The sequence below is a fragment of the Egretta garzetta genome, unplaced genomic scaffold (assembly GCF_000687185.1).
Source record: "Egretta garzetta isolate BGI_Z169 unplaced genomic scaffold, ASM68718v1 scaffold209, whole genome shotgun sequence".
Taxonomy (NCBI): Eukaryota; Metazoa; Chordata; class Aves; order Pelecaniformes; family Ardeidae; genus Egretta; species Egretta garzetta.
Genome location: NW_009260839.1, coordinates 1,633,432 through 1,649,357, shown reverse-complemented (window position 1 = coordinate 1,649,357; position 15,926 = coordinate 1,633,432). Strand labels below are relative to the sequence as shown.

The 15,926-nt window shown below is 35.8% G+C and overlaps 1 protein-coding gene across 1 annotated transcript in view; it reads left to right on the top strand.

Annotated features, from left to right (window-relative positions):
* The first annotated feature begins 1,871 nt into the window (after window positions 1-1,871).
* The window catches only part of GABRA1 (gamma-aminobutyric acid type A receptor subunit alpha1), a 38,788-nt gene continuing 24,733 nt past the window's right edge, over window positions 1,872-15,926 (top strand). Inside the window, exons 1-3 of the mRNA XM_009647067.2 lie at window positions 1,872-1,945; window positions 5,749-5,861; window positions 15,748-15,815. Of these exons, the coding sequence (XP_009645362.2) occupies window positions 1,872-1,945; window positions 5,749-5,861; window positions 15,748-15,815 (255 nt within the window). The remainder of the gene's footprint in view (window positions 1,946-5,748; window positions 5,862-15,747; window positions 15,816-15,926) is intronic.

The window sequence follows — 15,926 nt, the reverse complement described above, 5'->3', positions numbered from 1 at the left end:
TTTCCCCCCCTTTTTTTTTTTTTTTGTTTTTTTTTTTTTTTTTTTTTTCTTCCGAGGGAGGCGGTGGGAGGGGTGGCTTTCTCCGGGTGAGGGGGAAATACAAAGTTGAGATGCCGGGAGGAAAACAAGTCTCGAATTGCGCCTCAGAGACGGGCAAATCTCTCACCGGGGGTCAAAAATGCATCGAAATGCCCCCCTTTCCCTTCCTTCCCCCTCCCCCCATTTTTTCCTTCTTTTCCCCCCCAGTGGGAGCTGCTGAAATTCTCGCAGAAGCCTGTCTCTTTCTCCCATTTTGAATGGGAAAACCAGAGCTGGTTTCACAGGCGGTGCGGGCTGGGGGAGGCCAGGGGCTGGGGGCTGCTTGTGCTTAACGCTCCTTGAAAGTCTTTGTTAACATTTGTCAAGGTAGTTCAGAATAATTCACTCTCCGTTCTTTATCCCGAGGAGCCTTTTGCAAAGGCAGAAGTTGGCAGGACCGGGAGAAGGCGATTTTTGAAGCCACAGTTGTTGCCTTTCCCTTTGTAAGGGGGCTGATCACAGGGCAAGTTAAGATGCAGTCGCGTCCCTGAAGATCCTCGCTTTCCTGCCACATCCAGCTCCTTCCTATCCAGTTAGATTAGCTCAGCCCCACTCAATGCTTATCTGCCTATAAACGCATTAATTATATCTCATTGCTTACATACCGCTTTTTAATGCTATTTTATTGATTTAAATTGTCCCTGAGAGTGTGCAGTGAATTGGGGTGGCTTTATTTAAAGGCACAACAACATTTCCATGTACAGTGCTTGATTTTCTCAGGCACTTAAAAAAACTCCAATCCTATCAGGGGAAAATACAGGCTTCATCTTTTGTTGCCCTTATTTAATGTAATGAATACTAAAAACCGACTGGATTCCAGCACACGATATATAGAAATGTAAAGGGACCTGCAGCATCTCTTGGGCAATCAAGTGAATCTGGAACACCGATTCCACAAATATCAGCTAACTTTGTATTTTATGGTTTGTTAGAAAGCAAAAAAAAAACCCCACCTGAGTTGTGTTACTTTTTACTCAAAAGTAAACCGAGAGTAACTCAGTGAAGTCTGGAGAGAGGACAGGAGACATTTGGAGAGGAGGTGAAGGCTGCTCATGCAAAACCATTTCCTAGCAGCAATCAGAGACTGGTAGAGATTTAGGAGATGGTGTGTAGGTTGTCAGCACATGGTTTGATTATGAATAGTGCCTTTTAGCCCAACAAAAATATTAGTGTACATATGTAGCAGCAGATCACAGAGTCAGAATCTGATCATTTTACTCCTCCTCTGATGCTAATATTTCAGGGAAGAGGAGAATAGTAATATCTGTAGAAGAAAGTTGCTTCCCTCACATCAAAGCAAAGCAGTGGCTGTGAGGGAAGCACCGCTCTCCTCAGTTATGCTACTGCACGCTGACACCTTCCAAGACGTTTGGAAGGACTCAGGTTGGTTCAAGTCCAACAAAAACCAATTACACTTTGTTATCTGGAAATGTTATGGAGGCACCTTGTTACATTTTCCACACAGGAGGAAACTGAGTAAGAATTGCCACAGAGTTTGGGGACAGCAGCTTTAACTCATAATTGTTTTTGCTAAAGTTCATGAATAATGCAAACAGGAGTACACCCTTACCATAAAATAAATCCCACCCTAAGCCTCTGTTAAAAGCAGAAGGTAAACAGAAGAAGAGCCAAGGCTGTGCTCTCTTATTCCAAATGACAAGAGTATTGTGAGGTCACTGCCTGACATCAAATTATTCTGCAAAAGTTTCCAAAATCAGATATTTTTTTCCACAGTACCTGTTTTAATGCAGGGGACATTGATGGATATTTTCCTTCTAGTTTCAGAGCCCACCATGAAGAGACTCCTGGTGCTTTGTGACTGCCTCTGGGCCTGGAGCCTCCTTCTGAATGCATTGACTGAAAGAAGGTGGGGAGATATTTTTTAATACACCAACATATTTCAGGAGCCTTTAATTTAATATAGCAGCATAAGATAAATACTGCATGGGCTGTGCTACTACTAAGTGTATTGGGGGAAGTTAATCCCTGTTCAAATCCCAGCTAAATCTAACTAAGGGAAGACTGAAAGAAAACTACAATTTGTTGGCATAACGTTTTTGGTTTTTTTTCAATATTGTGAAGAAAAAAACCCAAAGGCTTTCTGAAACAAACTGAAACTAAACTACCTCTTAAACACCTGTGCAATCCTTTCTACTCATATAATGGCTGCTCAGAAATACAAGTTTCTTTAGAGGAAAAAAAAAAAAGTGTAATTAAGTTTTTTTTCAATCTCATTTAAGTGCTGTTTAGTAACTTTATTTTCCCCGCAAACAGAGGCAAAACTTTCACCTCTTGGTTGGTCAGGACTGTGTCCTAACTTAGTAGCTGGTTTTGCAAGTTCGAAGTAGACCTTCCTGGTGAAGGGAGACTGCTTGGATAAAGAAGAATTTGTAAGCTCAAACCCTGTAACAGTTTATGTTTGAAAGACCATGCTGCACTGAATGTTTATGGAATATATGTTGAAATGATAATCTAAAAATAGCATAAGTATTAAGAATAATATGTAATCATACAACACCTCATCTAACAACTAGTAGGTTAACTAAAGACTATAAAGCAGTTTGGGGTATAATGGAAGTAGTCTCTGCAATTCAAAATTCAGTAAAGGTGTTTAAGAAGACTCACAGATATATTTCTGTATTTAAAAAATATTAATGTCCTGTCTATAATGTTCCCTAATGACCAAAAAGCAGTAGAAATTTCATATTGTCAATGGCAATCCCTGAAAGAGGTATTTGTGCCTTGATCTCTATAGTGTCTCCTTAGGCATTCGCAGCTCTAGATAAACTTACCTTCTGGCTACCTTGAAGATTTTAAGTAGAGTGGAGTGGGCAAAGGGGAACAGGTTCATCTGCACAAGTGTTTCCTTTGAAAAAAAAAAAAAAGAATAAAAGTGGGTAATTCATATTACAATTGCTGTATTGAGTAAACATGACATTTTGGAAGAAATACCTCTATTTCGATAATATATTAAGAAAGGTGAGATTTGAAGTATTCCTGAAGTACTTCATCTGGCCTAGCTAGAGAATTTTGTGAAAACATATTTATTATATAGATATATGTACATATATATGTGTACATATATTCATTATATCTATAATGTATGCATATGCATTCTTAAAGTGAGAATCAGAACGCATTGGACTAGTGTTTAAAAATTATATGGTGTGTCACTATTATAATGACCTGTAGATGGAGTTAGTGCACAGTTTTTTATTATACTGTGGTTTAATATGAAAACACAATCGCATACAATCACTTCTTCCTCTAAATGTACACACCTTACGTGAAATATATCTGTTCTAAAGCCATTTTGTCATAGTAACTTCCCTTGCCTTTTCTTCTGGAGTCCTGTTAATTCTTTATGATAGAAAACAATTGATGAATTAGATGAAGTGTCTATGATACAGAAAGACACAGTCCTTCCATATCATTATTCTTGTCATAACCCCCCCCAGCATTAAGGCTATTTTAATGTGTTTTGAAAAAAAAACAATCCCTCTGGAGTTACAATATACCTTATATGTACACAAATGTTTACATTCCTCCTGTTGTGACCATATGTCTGTTAAAACCAGCCCTAACGGTGCTTTTTACCTCTGATAAAATGGTGGGAAGAACAGGTAAGGGTACTGACAAATGCGACACCCAGAATGGAAGCAGTGTACTGTACTGCATCCTTTCCGACTGCATCGCCCCTAGTCCATCTTTCTGACGCCTCTTCTGAAAACATACTCATTTATTTACCACTAAAATTTCTGAGGTGTTTTTATATCCTTCTGCCACCTTAATCCTGATGACCTTCTGCTATCCTTGAGATATGTATGTACAGCAGCTTGTTTACTGACAATGAGTCTTAATATAAAATTTAATCCAGTGAAACCTCCTGTGTTGCAATTCTACATAAGGCATATGAGGAATGATCCTTTGAAAGATAATGCTCACTGGAGGCAGCAGGAGAACTTGTTATTTGGTAACATATAGGAAGCATAACAGAAAAATATTAATGTCTGTGGCTTAAAATGGAACCGTAGGTATGAACACTAAATATAAATCAACCTATTTTTTATTAAGTGAAATTATATGATATGGCTAGGGTAAATTCATAGTATTTCTTTAAACTATTAGAGATTTTGTCTTCTTCATTAGAAACAGATATTTATATGCATTAAAAAAACCTGAAAATGGTTCCCTATGAAGTCACATCCTGTTGAAATAAAACAAAGTTAGTAAAATTTCTATGAGAGTCAGTTCTGAAACTCATTTAAATTTGTAGTGTTAGTTATTCAAACCTGTACTCCAAAATAACTTGGAAGCATTTCCAGAGTACCTACAGTCAGGGTATCTTTCTTTTTTCTCTCTGTATTTGATACAAGTGGAATATACACGTGGGATACACAAAGGATGTTTGACTGATGCAGCTTACATAAAATAATTGCGCCAGTATTTTAATAGAACCAGATCGTTTCATGTAACAGTATATTCCTCATAAGACGGTCTTTGCTGGTTGGAGCAGGAGCGACGGGCAGAGCACTGAGACCCGCATATCGCTGTAGCTGTATGGGTAACAAGCTGCCCAGTGGAAGAAACACTTTTGTGCCTAGACCTGATCCTAACAAAAGTTTTTGGCACTGCACTGTTTACCCAGTTCAGTAGCAATGTGTGCGACAAAATGATGTTTTGGAAAGCAGTGTTTTTGCTTTTAGTCATGATGACTACACATGTTTATAATTGAAGTCTTCCCAGCAAAGAATGAAGAAACAATACTGGGTTTGGCTTTAAGACAACTGCAATCTATGATTAAGGGAATCATCTATGACGGGTATTTGGTAAAGGTTTCAGATAGAAGAAAAAGGTTGATTCCAATGTCATCTACAGCAGACAGAAACCACTAAGTCCAAGGATTTCTTTCCGATTTGTATTGGTGGAAGTAAGATTTTGGTAGCTGAGTTCAAAGAGCTTTAGTTTATCCTTGTTCAAGCAAAATTTCAAGACCTTTGGCTGAGTTAGAGATACACATTAGGGAGCGAAGCTTTATAGATGTGAGAGATTTCCACATCAACAGATGGTTTTGTTACACATTTGTAAGAAGAAGTTGGAGATATTCCTCCAAATCTAATTGCTAAAGGAAAATGGGAAATAAAATAAAGCAAAATTATATATTGACCTATGAAAATGCACACTCACTTGATTTAATTCTATATTTGTGAAGAAGACATCTCTATTTTTTAATCTTTGTTTTAGCATTTATTTTCAGTACTTAAGTGTCAGTGTTCTAAATTATTGTATCTCTCTTTGGATGAAAACCCTTTATAACTATTACGAATTAAACACATTATCTTTTGCTGACAAATGAGCCTTTTACTGAGGAATACATATTAGAATATTATAACCATTAATGAATAATGAGATAAACATTAAGGAATTGACTTTCTATTTGCTCACCGTTTACAGAGAGGCACTGGTTTTCTACAATTTTACAAAAAGTGTACAATTTAAGAAGAAAATGTTTAAGTGGAAGTACCCTATAAAGCACTACAATCTTGTTTTATGGAGGAGATTTTGTGACCATAAACCAGTATAAGGAAGATTAAACAGATTTTGGAATTATTGTTTTGTAAGGTTATTAGTGGATTACTGTTTTTCAGTGTTAACTCTTCTGTATTTCAGCTATGGACAAACCTCCTCCCAAGATGAACTTAAGGACAACACCACAGTATTTACCAGAATACTGGATCGTCTGCTGGATGGTTATGATAACCGCTTGAGACCAGGACTGGGAGGTGTGTTGTATTATAATTTTCAACATTACATGTTAGATAAAAATCAGTTAAAACAGTGTTATTTTTCCATGGTATACCTGTTTTAGTTCTGTTTATATATACACATACAAGAATGCTTTATGTAATATTCATTTTTTCAAAAATGCCATACCCTCTCCCTTTCACGTACTCAGTTTTCTCACATTTATACCCAAAAGAAGAAGAAAATGGTTCACAATTTAAGAAGACCTCTGAATACGTATTAAAACTTTAAATGTATGAAGAATAAAAGATAATAAAATATGACCTGTGACCTGACAAATGACAAATTTATGAATCAGGCCTAAGCAGCACATCTATCTATGACTATCTTCATAAGAAGATTTGGTTTTTAAAAGGAAAGCATCAATCAACCTTAGTCATAAAAGTCTCAGAGAAGTTTGTAAGATATTTTTCTACTTAGGTATGTCAGGATTTGTTTCTGCAACATTTTGTCTTCACAGCTTGGTAAAAATGTCTGTCATCTTCTGTTCTTGGTGCTGAATCCATAAAAAGGTATAAAGACATAGAGCAATCACATCTTTATAAGAACGTTGTTACAAAGCCTGGTCTTTATCAGCATCCCTGCATTCACGCTTTGATTTCTTCTACTGTGACATGACCCCAAAATTGGGTCTTAAGAGCTTGTTGTTCACAAACTTGAAAGTTCTAAACATACCAACACAAATCTGTTCCTTTCAGTGCATAGAAAGTTTGGGTTTACTTCTTTCAGATGTCTTTTTTTTTTTTTTTTTTCTTTTGGACTCTTCAGGTAAAATAAACCAAAGCAATCCACCCTACAAAGTATAGTTCAACCTGTTTTTATATAATAGCTCTCAGAGGAACTGCATTGTAAGAAGAACAGGGTATTACATTAAGAATTCTTATACCATCTCCTGTGCATGAAATGGAAGATAATTAAGAGTAAGCTTATTCTGTGGTTTGAGGCTACCATCTCACAACAGTTCTTGAATTGTGAGCCAACTTCTTCAATGGTTTGACTTCACTGACTTCAAGGAACAGCTAAAGATAAAATTCCATTTATAAGGTATTAATACATTTAAAAAACTGATTGGTCTGTAAATTTTTGTGTGCAATTTCAGATAATACTCTACAAAATAAGAATCACTTTTTACTTTTATCTACTGATAGTTTTGTCTGCTTACTTGTAAACTCTTGGCCTTGTGTAGAAATAAATGCTCCTTAATCTTTGATTAATGCAACTATACAACTCAGTCAGCTACTATATCACAGTAAATAAACATAGCAGAGAAGGCAATAAATAAATGAAACTGTAAACTATGTAGAGCCTGGTACATGTCTACAAGAAAAATCTGAGCATGTGATAATTTCTTATATGAGTTTGGTAGCTATTATGGTTTGTTTAACAGTTACTAGAAGAGCAAACAAAAGGAGACACAAGGAAAGGATTTTTCTCTCATTTTCTGGATTGCAGTTTAGAGAACTAAGCATACCCATATAGAGTCTTATGCATGTGTGTTTATATATATGTTTCTGAAGCCAGACTTCAAGGGTCTACTGGGAGAACAGGTCTGTGTACCTCATGAAAGGATCATCCAGTCCAGTTAAAATTTACTCGTGACAAAAAGATCATTTAATGTAACTGCTTCTACAGGAGGAAATGAGTCTCTTCACAAACTTTAATAGCCATTTGCATCACTATCATTTAAAAGCAAAAATGAGTGCAGCACGGGAAATACGGGATGGAGAGAAGGCAGGATTGGAGTAGTTTCTCTAACCAAGGGTTAGAGAAGTTTAAATAACCTTTGCATCCCTCCTTTTCTGAATTGTATGTTCCTGCCTATAGCCAAGAACCTCAACTATCATAATTTCCCTGCTGCTCAGTACGTTATAGTTTCACAGTGTCACTTCAGCAGAGTAATTTTAATTTACCTGTTTTATTTGTCAGCTTGGAATACTAGAACTAAGAGTACCAGGACTTTTGAAAAATCCCACATCTAATGAAATTGTGGGCAGTAAATTAATGTTTGAAATCAAATGTATAGTAAGAAGTAGCTTTCCTCTTTTGATTTCAATTCTGGTATGCCTTTATAATAAAGGGTTTGCTCACGAATTTTGAAATTCACCTCTGCAAAGCCTTCTTGCTGAAGTATCTAAATATGAGCTAAGAACCTCAAGATGACTCAGTTTTGACACATTTGATTTAAACACTTTGTATAATGGGGAAATGTATTCTGAAATGTTCTATACATAAAAATATCCAATGAGAAATCTAAATCAATATATCAAAGATAGCACAGTTTTGGTATATCAAAGATAGCACAGTTTTGGGAGTGGGAAGTTCAATAGCCTTCCATTCTAGCCTGATCCTTTGCTGGAAATTTTAAAATGTATATGGAAGAGCAGTGGTTTCATCTTTCTTCCCCACAACAGTGATGGCTTCTTATTAAATATTTCAATCAGAACATGATTCTTATCTGCTCTCTAGAAAAAGTTAAGAAAGCTACCAATGTAACAGCATTTTTAGATATATAGAATTAGGTCTAACACTTCTTCATTCCATATTGGCTGTGATGTAGCTGTCAGAGAACTTAAGAAACCAGAGACCCTCAATACATATATGTTATGTTAATAAATTTTACGCTGTTAGGCATAATGTAAATCTGTGTACCACTGGTTACATTATAGCACTCTTCCAATTATCCAAAATTGTCTGTCCTGTTCTTTCTATGCCTTCTGAGAAACAGTAGATGAAGTAAAACTTTGCATGGTATAGTTTCTTTCTTCTAGAGAAAGGGGCATATTGCAGCAAACTCTCTGCTTATCCCTGTACAACTTCTGTAGTGCAGTTTGTCAAATATATACACCTATAGAAAAGAGAATTCTGTGCATGAACAGAAACAGAAAAGAGAACCAATTTCTCTCTTTTCTCACCTATAGTTTCTTCGGTCAGTTTATTTGTTTCTCCTTCCTTGTGTTTATGTGTATGCATGAAAACCTCAGGGACAAAAAGGTATGTTTACTAAAAAATTGTAATGAATTGTGAAAGGGGTTTGATCTTGATCTTGCTCTACTCACTTATTGGAGTAATTTCCTCCTTGTTGAAATAAACACCACAATATTTCTTTGTCCCAAGTTTGCAAACTTCCTATTAGTGTGGTGAACAGTTTCATTGTTTGGTAGAAATATCCTGGTGAGGCAGGTGAGGCACCATGAAGCCAGGAACAAGCTTCTGGAGAGATCTCATTACAAAGATACATTGTTGGAGCTATACTATATGTTAATTGGAAAGCCAAGCTAAAAAGTGGAGCATTAAGATAATGAAAAATCTAGAGGTGCTGAATTTTGAATCACTCTTTCAGCATGCATGGAATTGATGCTAGATTAATATTAAGTCCTCCCTTTCCTTTTTTTAGATCTTCTTTTGAGGTATCACTTCAAAAGAAAAACTAAATAACACATATGCTCCATAAAGAGTATGGGAATTAAAATTATTATTCATCCGATAACCCAGTAAGGCCATATCTGACATTAAGTGAGCAGCTCTGAGCATTTTGCCATTAAACAAAGAAGGAATTATTTCTCATTAACAAGAATATAAAAAAAAATGGAGTAGGTGACCCACAGGGAAAAATTGTAGTGATTGAATATGCTTGGTATTTAAAAAATGACATCGTGGCTAAAATTAATCTGATTTTTCTTTAAAAGAAACACGCAGGACTGTGTTATGCATTGGCACACTTGTGCCTCTTATCAATAATTATTGATATAAATTATGTTATTTAGACGTTTGCCTCCTTCATATGTGGGCATAGTCACTTAGTCAGACATTGCTAGGAAATAGCATCTGTTGTACCCATCCATAAACATGGACAAATAACTACATTTGCAGTTATTTATGCCTGCAAAATAGAACTTTCAAAATGAATGTAAAAACATTCTGAATCGCACTAGAGGACACCTATTAACTCTATGAGAGGATAATAATTTACAAAAAGCAAGGAGGAGGAGTTGCAGAGAGTAACATATTGAAGCTGACAAAGAGGAAACGATGTTAGACATTAAGGGAAAAAATAAACAGTGAAGTCATCTAGGTAATAGCATAATTTTCTGTGGGAACTATCTGGATCCTAGAACTACAGGTGATCAAAAATAGGCTAAATAATAAAGATGCTGTTCTCTTTTCAAACACCCAGTCCTGAACAAAATAGAGGATCACATAGTGGTGGGAAGGAGTCAAATAAGGAGGAAAATTCACTTCAGTGTTTGGTGACCTCTCACAGTAAACCACTATTTCTAGAGCGGGAGTTTAAAAGAACTGAAAAGCACCAAAAAATGATGGAAAAAATAAGTTCCTCAGATAAATGGATATGCCATTACCTTTTATTCTGGGTTGTCTTCACATGGGGAATAGAGATGAGCCCTGGAATGCCACCATGGCTGCTTTGGAGTGCCACAGTGGAAAGATGACAGGCTTGCACAGGGCAGGCTGGCTGTACATGGTGCTGAGATTCATTAACGTGAAAGCAGGTGCAGCTACAGGTTTTTTTAGGACTGTCACCTTTGCAGTGCACAAATCTCCTCTCTGAAATGAAAGGGTATCATGTGGTCTGTGACCTTTTGACTTAGAATAATTCTACATGTGGTCTATCCCTTAGAGAGGGATTTTGTAGTAGAAAGGTTGTTTAATACAGAACTAAGAAGAACAAGAGTGGGTTTGATTAGGCAGACCAGAGTTGTCTTAAATGAAATTTGCTTTGATAGTTTGGTCAAATGCTCATTAGATCATCCCAAATAGATTATCAACGTTATTTCAATATTGAACGGAAATATACTTGCTTTATGCTATCAGTAAAAGCTATTTGTTGGGATCTCCTGTGTGATGTTTATCAAAATTGAGTGTGACTGTCATAAGTGGAACGTTGGTCCATCTCAGGCAATTCATTACTTCCACAGAATGCTTATATTTAAAGTGATGGAAAATAAACCTGACAGTATTATGTTAATTAAGTTTTAAAATTCAGTTTTATGAGAACTTTATCTATAAATGTATGATAAACTTACCTCTTGGTGACTGAGGTCTCAATGGAAATTGTTGGATTTGAACTCTTCTCTGGGCTAACTTAAAGTTTATGGAAAATACATTTTTTATCTGTATGTGTAATAGAAATGTAGTTAAACCTAAATGTTTCTACTCTAAATGAAAAGGGAGTCCTATACTGGATCTCTACACATAATTCTGTAAGTGAAGAAGGACTAGATGCTGCACTTAACTCTGCAAAAACTGAAAGGGCTGATTTTGGTCTTTTTTCCACTCTGTAGGCACCACATTGATGTAAAGGCAACTGTAAAAAGCCATAGAAGACCCTAGGAAAATTGATTTAATACAACAGTAGGGACGTAGGGAGGATATGAGCAGCTTTGAGCTGTTAATTGGCATGGGGAGAGCTGCCATGACACTGCAGCTCTCGTTAAACCCTTCTTAGCAGCACAGGCTAGAGCTGGGTAATCACAGGACAGCTCACTGTTCTCCCTTTTGGCCTCGACTTCTACAAAAGCATCAGCACAAAATTCTTACGAATGTATTTGTTGTGGTTCTTCAATCAAAATACTTCATAGGATGCAACCAGGGTGATTAATCTACATGACTTTTTTAGTAATGAAAGTGTATACTCTACAGGCATCTAAATTCCTTTCATTCAAAACCACAGGAGAAGTCTTCTCTGTTTTAACAATTATAGTACACACTTACACAAGACACACAGGAGGAACAAGCGCATTACTAAAAAAGATGGAATTAATTTAAAACACCAAAATATGCAATTTAAATAAGCTTTGTGCTCAAATACCAGCAGGTCAGAAAGGGAAATAGTTAATGTATAGTTTCCTATGACAAATAGGCTTATTTCCTGCTGTTTAAATAAATCTGTACTTCTTATTTTGTTCTCAATTTGTAATCCAATCACAATTCTAGTAATAATGAGCTCCCTGGGCGTTTAAATGAAAATATTTATTGTTATTAATTTTGAGAGTTTACGTTAGTCTAGCATCATTAGCAAAACACAGTAGCTGTAAACAGTAAAATTACAATAGTTCACACTGACTGGTGCTTTCATAGCTATGTGTGGATCAGCTGCCTGAGGCTGCGTTCCAGAGTGTCTAGAGGTGGTATTTGGTTGCTATATTGCTGATCAATAACTATTTGGACCCTATGGTTGCCTTATAGTAAAACTAGTAAGTCATTAACTATTTCCTTCATATTTTTTACTGGAATTCTTACACATTCTACAGATGCCCCTGCATTCCTTAGTCCTGGTTCACAAGATAGATGTTACAGTCAAGAGACATGGTTAACATGTCTTTACAACTGATGGATTCATTGTCAGCAGTCCAATCAGCTCCTGGCCTGAGCTTGTTTTGTTCAATGACTTAGAATTTTCTCTACTTCTTGGGGATACTGTGAAGGGTTTGAATATAGCTCAGAATTTGATGTTCCTGAAAAATGCATTCTGAGCATTTGAAGCACAGTTTGCATTTGAAGCACAGTTTAAGCTTTCCCATGGTAATCGAGCTGCAAACTGAACATGGTTAACCTTGGTTCTAAATATATATCTCAACTGTATGAGTGAACACATGTCCTGTGCAGGAGTGACTCACAACTTCTGAAGCTCTTAACAAAGCACAGTTGAATCATCTAATCAGTAAAACAGTAAACAAAAATTTCAAAACTTCCATATGGCTTTGGAGGGGCTAATCTTTTTATGTGTGTTCATACACACTTTGTCATTGCTCTTGAAAATGAGGTACACATCAAAGAAAAAAGAAATCATCTGGTGGTGTGTACGGTGGTTTTATCTGGATTTGAAGAGACCTGGGATAGGATGATCTGCAAAACTGTAATCCATATGAAGATAACACAATCTCCTGTGAGTTCACATTCTGATTTTTCTATTATTACTTATGGCTTACATACCACTTAAATTATCTTCAATATTATATAGAAATGGAAAGCATTGTTTGTTTTTCTACTCCCTTGGAAAACTTCTGTCTTAATGCCAAAGCCTTTAGTTTCCATTCTGTGTCCTCAAAGTGATTTCCTTAAGCCTCAACCTCTCTACTATGACCATATGTCTCCCCAAACTAGAATTCAGGATACCGCTACATGATATGCTGCTGATCCAAAGAGCATATCCAGCGTTCATGCAAGGTAAATCAGTTAGCTGTATTATCTTAAATAGAAGCTCACTTGGAGCCAGGACTTTGAGTTTACACTGTTAAGGGATGAATACATTGTGCCTGAAGAGCTTCTAGCATCTTCTGTCTCCTAATGAAACCAGTCAAAATGCCTCACTGGAAAGGAGATGGAGATGGGGAATCGGGATGAAAGATCTTTAAAAGTCTCATTTGAGTTTCACTTTTCAGTATGTAAAAGGCTGATAGGTTTCATGGTGATATTAGTTCCTCAGTCTTAAGAAAAGGTGATTCAGTAGTGGGAACTTCAGCAATGTTTTACTGGACCTTATGAAATCTCCATTTCTTTTTCTGCCAGCTGTTTCATACAAGACCACAGCCTCTTGAACTTTTGTGAAAGAGATGGGCTGAAGGAGAGTACATTTTTTCCAAGCCACGTAATTTCTGGACAACCATATGCTTCTTCCAGTAATAGAAGGTTAAATTCTCACTGTGAACTTCAAGTCCAGAGCCAATTAGATGTCAAAAGATACTTAGATTTTTTTAAGTCATTTGAAAAGCTTGTAAACAATGATAAGGTCACACATTAATTTCACTGGACAGCCAAGGAGGAGCTTTCACCTATCCAATGCTTTTGTCAATAGTCACTGGAGTTTGTACATGGCTCAGTCACAGATATAAAGAATGAAAAGGATATTATTAGGCAACTCAGCCACCTCATAGTATTTTACTTTCTGTTATTATGAAAAATACATTGGAAATTTCATTCTTTAACTTTTTTAATGAGTGCTGGAGATTAGTTTTGCTACCCCCTAATTTTTGCATTAACTTGCTAACAGAATACAAGTGTCATTCAGTGCATTACTAGAGTGACAGTAGAATCAGATCTAATATTACATCTTGATTATTGCTATCTCACAAAAAGACATTTTAATGTATATATATTAAATATTTATACTAAACTGCTTACATTTATATATATTTAGAGGTTGTAGAATTTTTTTGAATGCAAGTGAAACACCTGAATGTACATTGTAGAACTTGAGAACTTTTGCATCATATACAGAAATGGATATTGTTACTGGCTGTGTAACCATGATACCTTATTTCACTTCTGTCAGAACTTTCTTGTCAGATGGAACAAATCATATTGAAACAGTCTAAAGTCTTTTGAAATCAGAGGGCTGTATTAAATTAGGTTTTTAATGTAATTATTCTGCAATATTTAAAAACATTATAAAGATAGCTACATATATACATTTCTTAGTCTTATGAAATTTTTTGCCTGCTGAATTACTTTTGCATACTATATATGTACTTTTCTGTTAGCTTCTTTTCTTTAGGATTACTTTTAATATTCCAAATTTCTCAATTTATTTAATTTTTGAAAGTTATTTGAGAAATGTATCACTCCTTGCACATTTGAAGTTTCTACCAAAATCTCCATGCTGGCTTGTATAGCATTACAGTAAATGTATTGAGACTTACATCACTGTAAATTCTGCTGATGCGGTTAGCTCCACTCAACACTGTTTGGATTTATGCCTCCAGGTGGTGTTACTCCTTGCAGCTATATTTAAATCAACAGAATTATTTTGATATACGCTGTCCTGGGTGAATATTTTATGATGTGTGGCCTAGAAAATACCAGTATGTTCAGAAGTGACGGATACTGTGTGTGTGTGTAGAGGGAGGAGAGAAATTGGGCAAGTTAAGCTCGTGAATTTCTCAAAGTAGCTTTTAACAGTAGATCAGCTGGAGATCAGCACCATTTCAGGTATCTCAGACTCAACATCTGTGATCACTAAAATCCTTAGATTCTTCCAAAGTGGGCAAGAGCATTGTGCCATGGAGCATCCCTGAAATCACAGAGGAGTCTAGCTTTATAGTACAGCGTATACATATAATCTGTGTTATGTACAAGCAACAGATTTCTGAATTATTATTTATACTAATCTATCACTGATGCCTATAAAACAAATCTGGTAGTTTAAGGAAAATCTAATGTTAGTGCCCGTATCAATTTAAAAAGAAATCTAAAACATTTACAAAGTATAACATTTATACATAAGTCAAAAATTGTAGTAGAGAAGTTTAGCTGATATTTATTTGGAAAAGTTTTAACTCCTTTTTGTTTATTGCTGTTAAGGGCAATGCAGCCATTTCTAACTCATGCTAATAAAATGTCTTTATGGTTTTATACGCCATAATGTATTCTCTTTCCCGCTCTTTTTCTTCTATGTTCCTGTGTTTCAATACAAAATACATAATTCATAAGCCCAGGGTTAATTATTAGAGACCTTCATTCAGCTTGCTCAGAAACACTGAGTACCCAATGAGACTTTTGAGTAGTGTAAAATATTCAGCTCTGTTTATATTGTTAGACAAGAAGATTTATTAGTCAAAGAGTGAAAAGATTTACACAACAGTGGAACTATGGCTGCTGTACTGTTGCATCACAAGCCATGTCTCAAAAAGTTCTGTGGAAACACTGTAATAAAAAAAATTGTTGCTGACAATATTGACTGTGAAATTACATCTAGAAGCAATAAATTATCAGGACCGTATTGTAGACCAATTTTAGAATGCCTAATCAAAGCCAATAATTTTTCTATTTATTGTGAAAATTGGTAGTGGTTAGATCTAATGAAGACTGTTGATAGACACTCACTGTCCTAATTTCCTGCTTCATCAGAGCGTGTAACTGAAGTGAAGACTGACATCTTCGTCACCAGTTTTGGGCCTGTTTCAGACCATGATATGGTGAGTGATAGCCTATATTTCTACAGCATTCATTTTCCCTTGTCTTTAATTTGGAGGATGAAAGATCTATGCAATAACTTATTTACTCCTTTTAAGGCTGGGCTTTTTTTA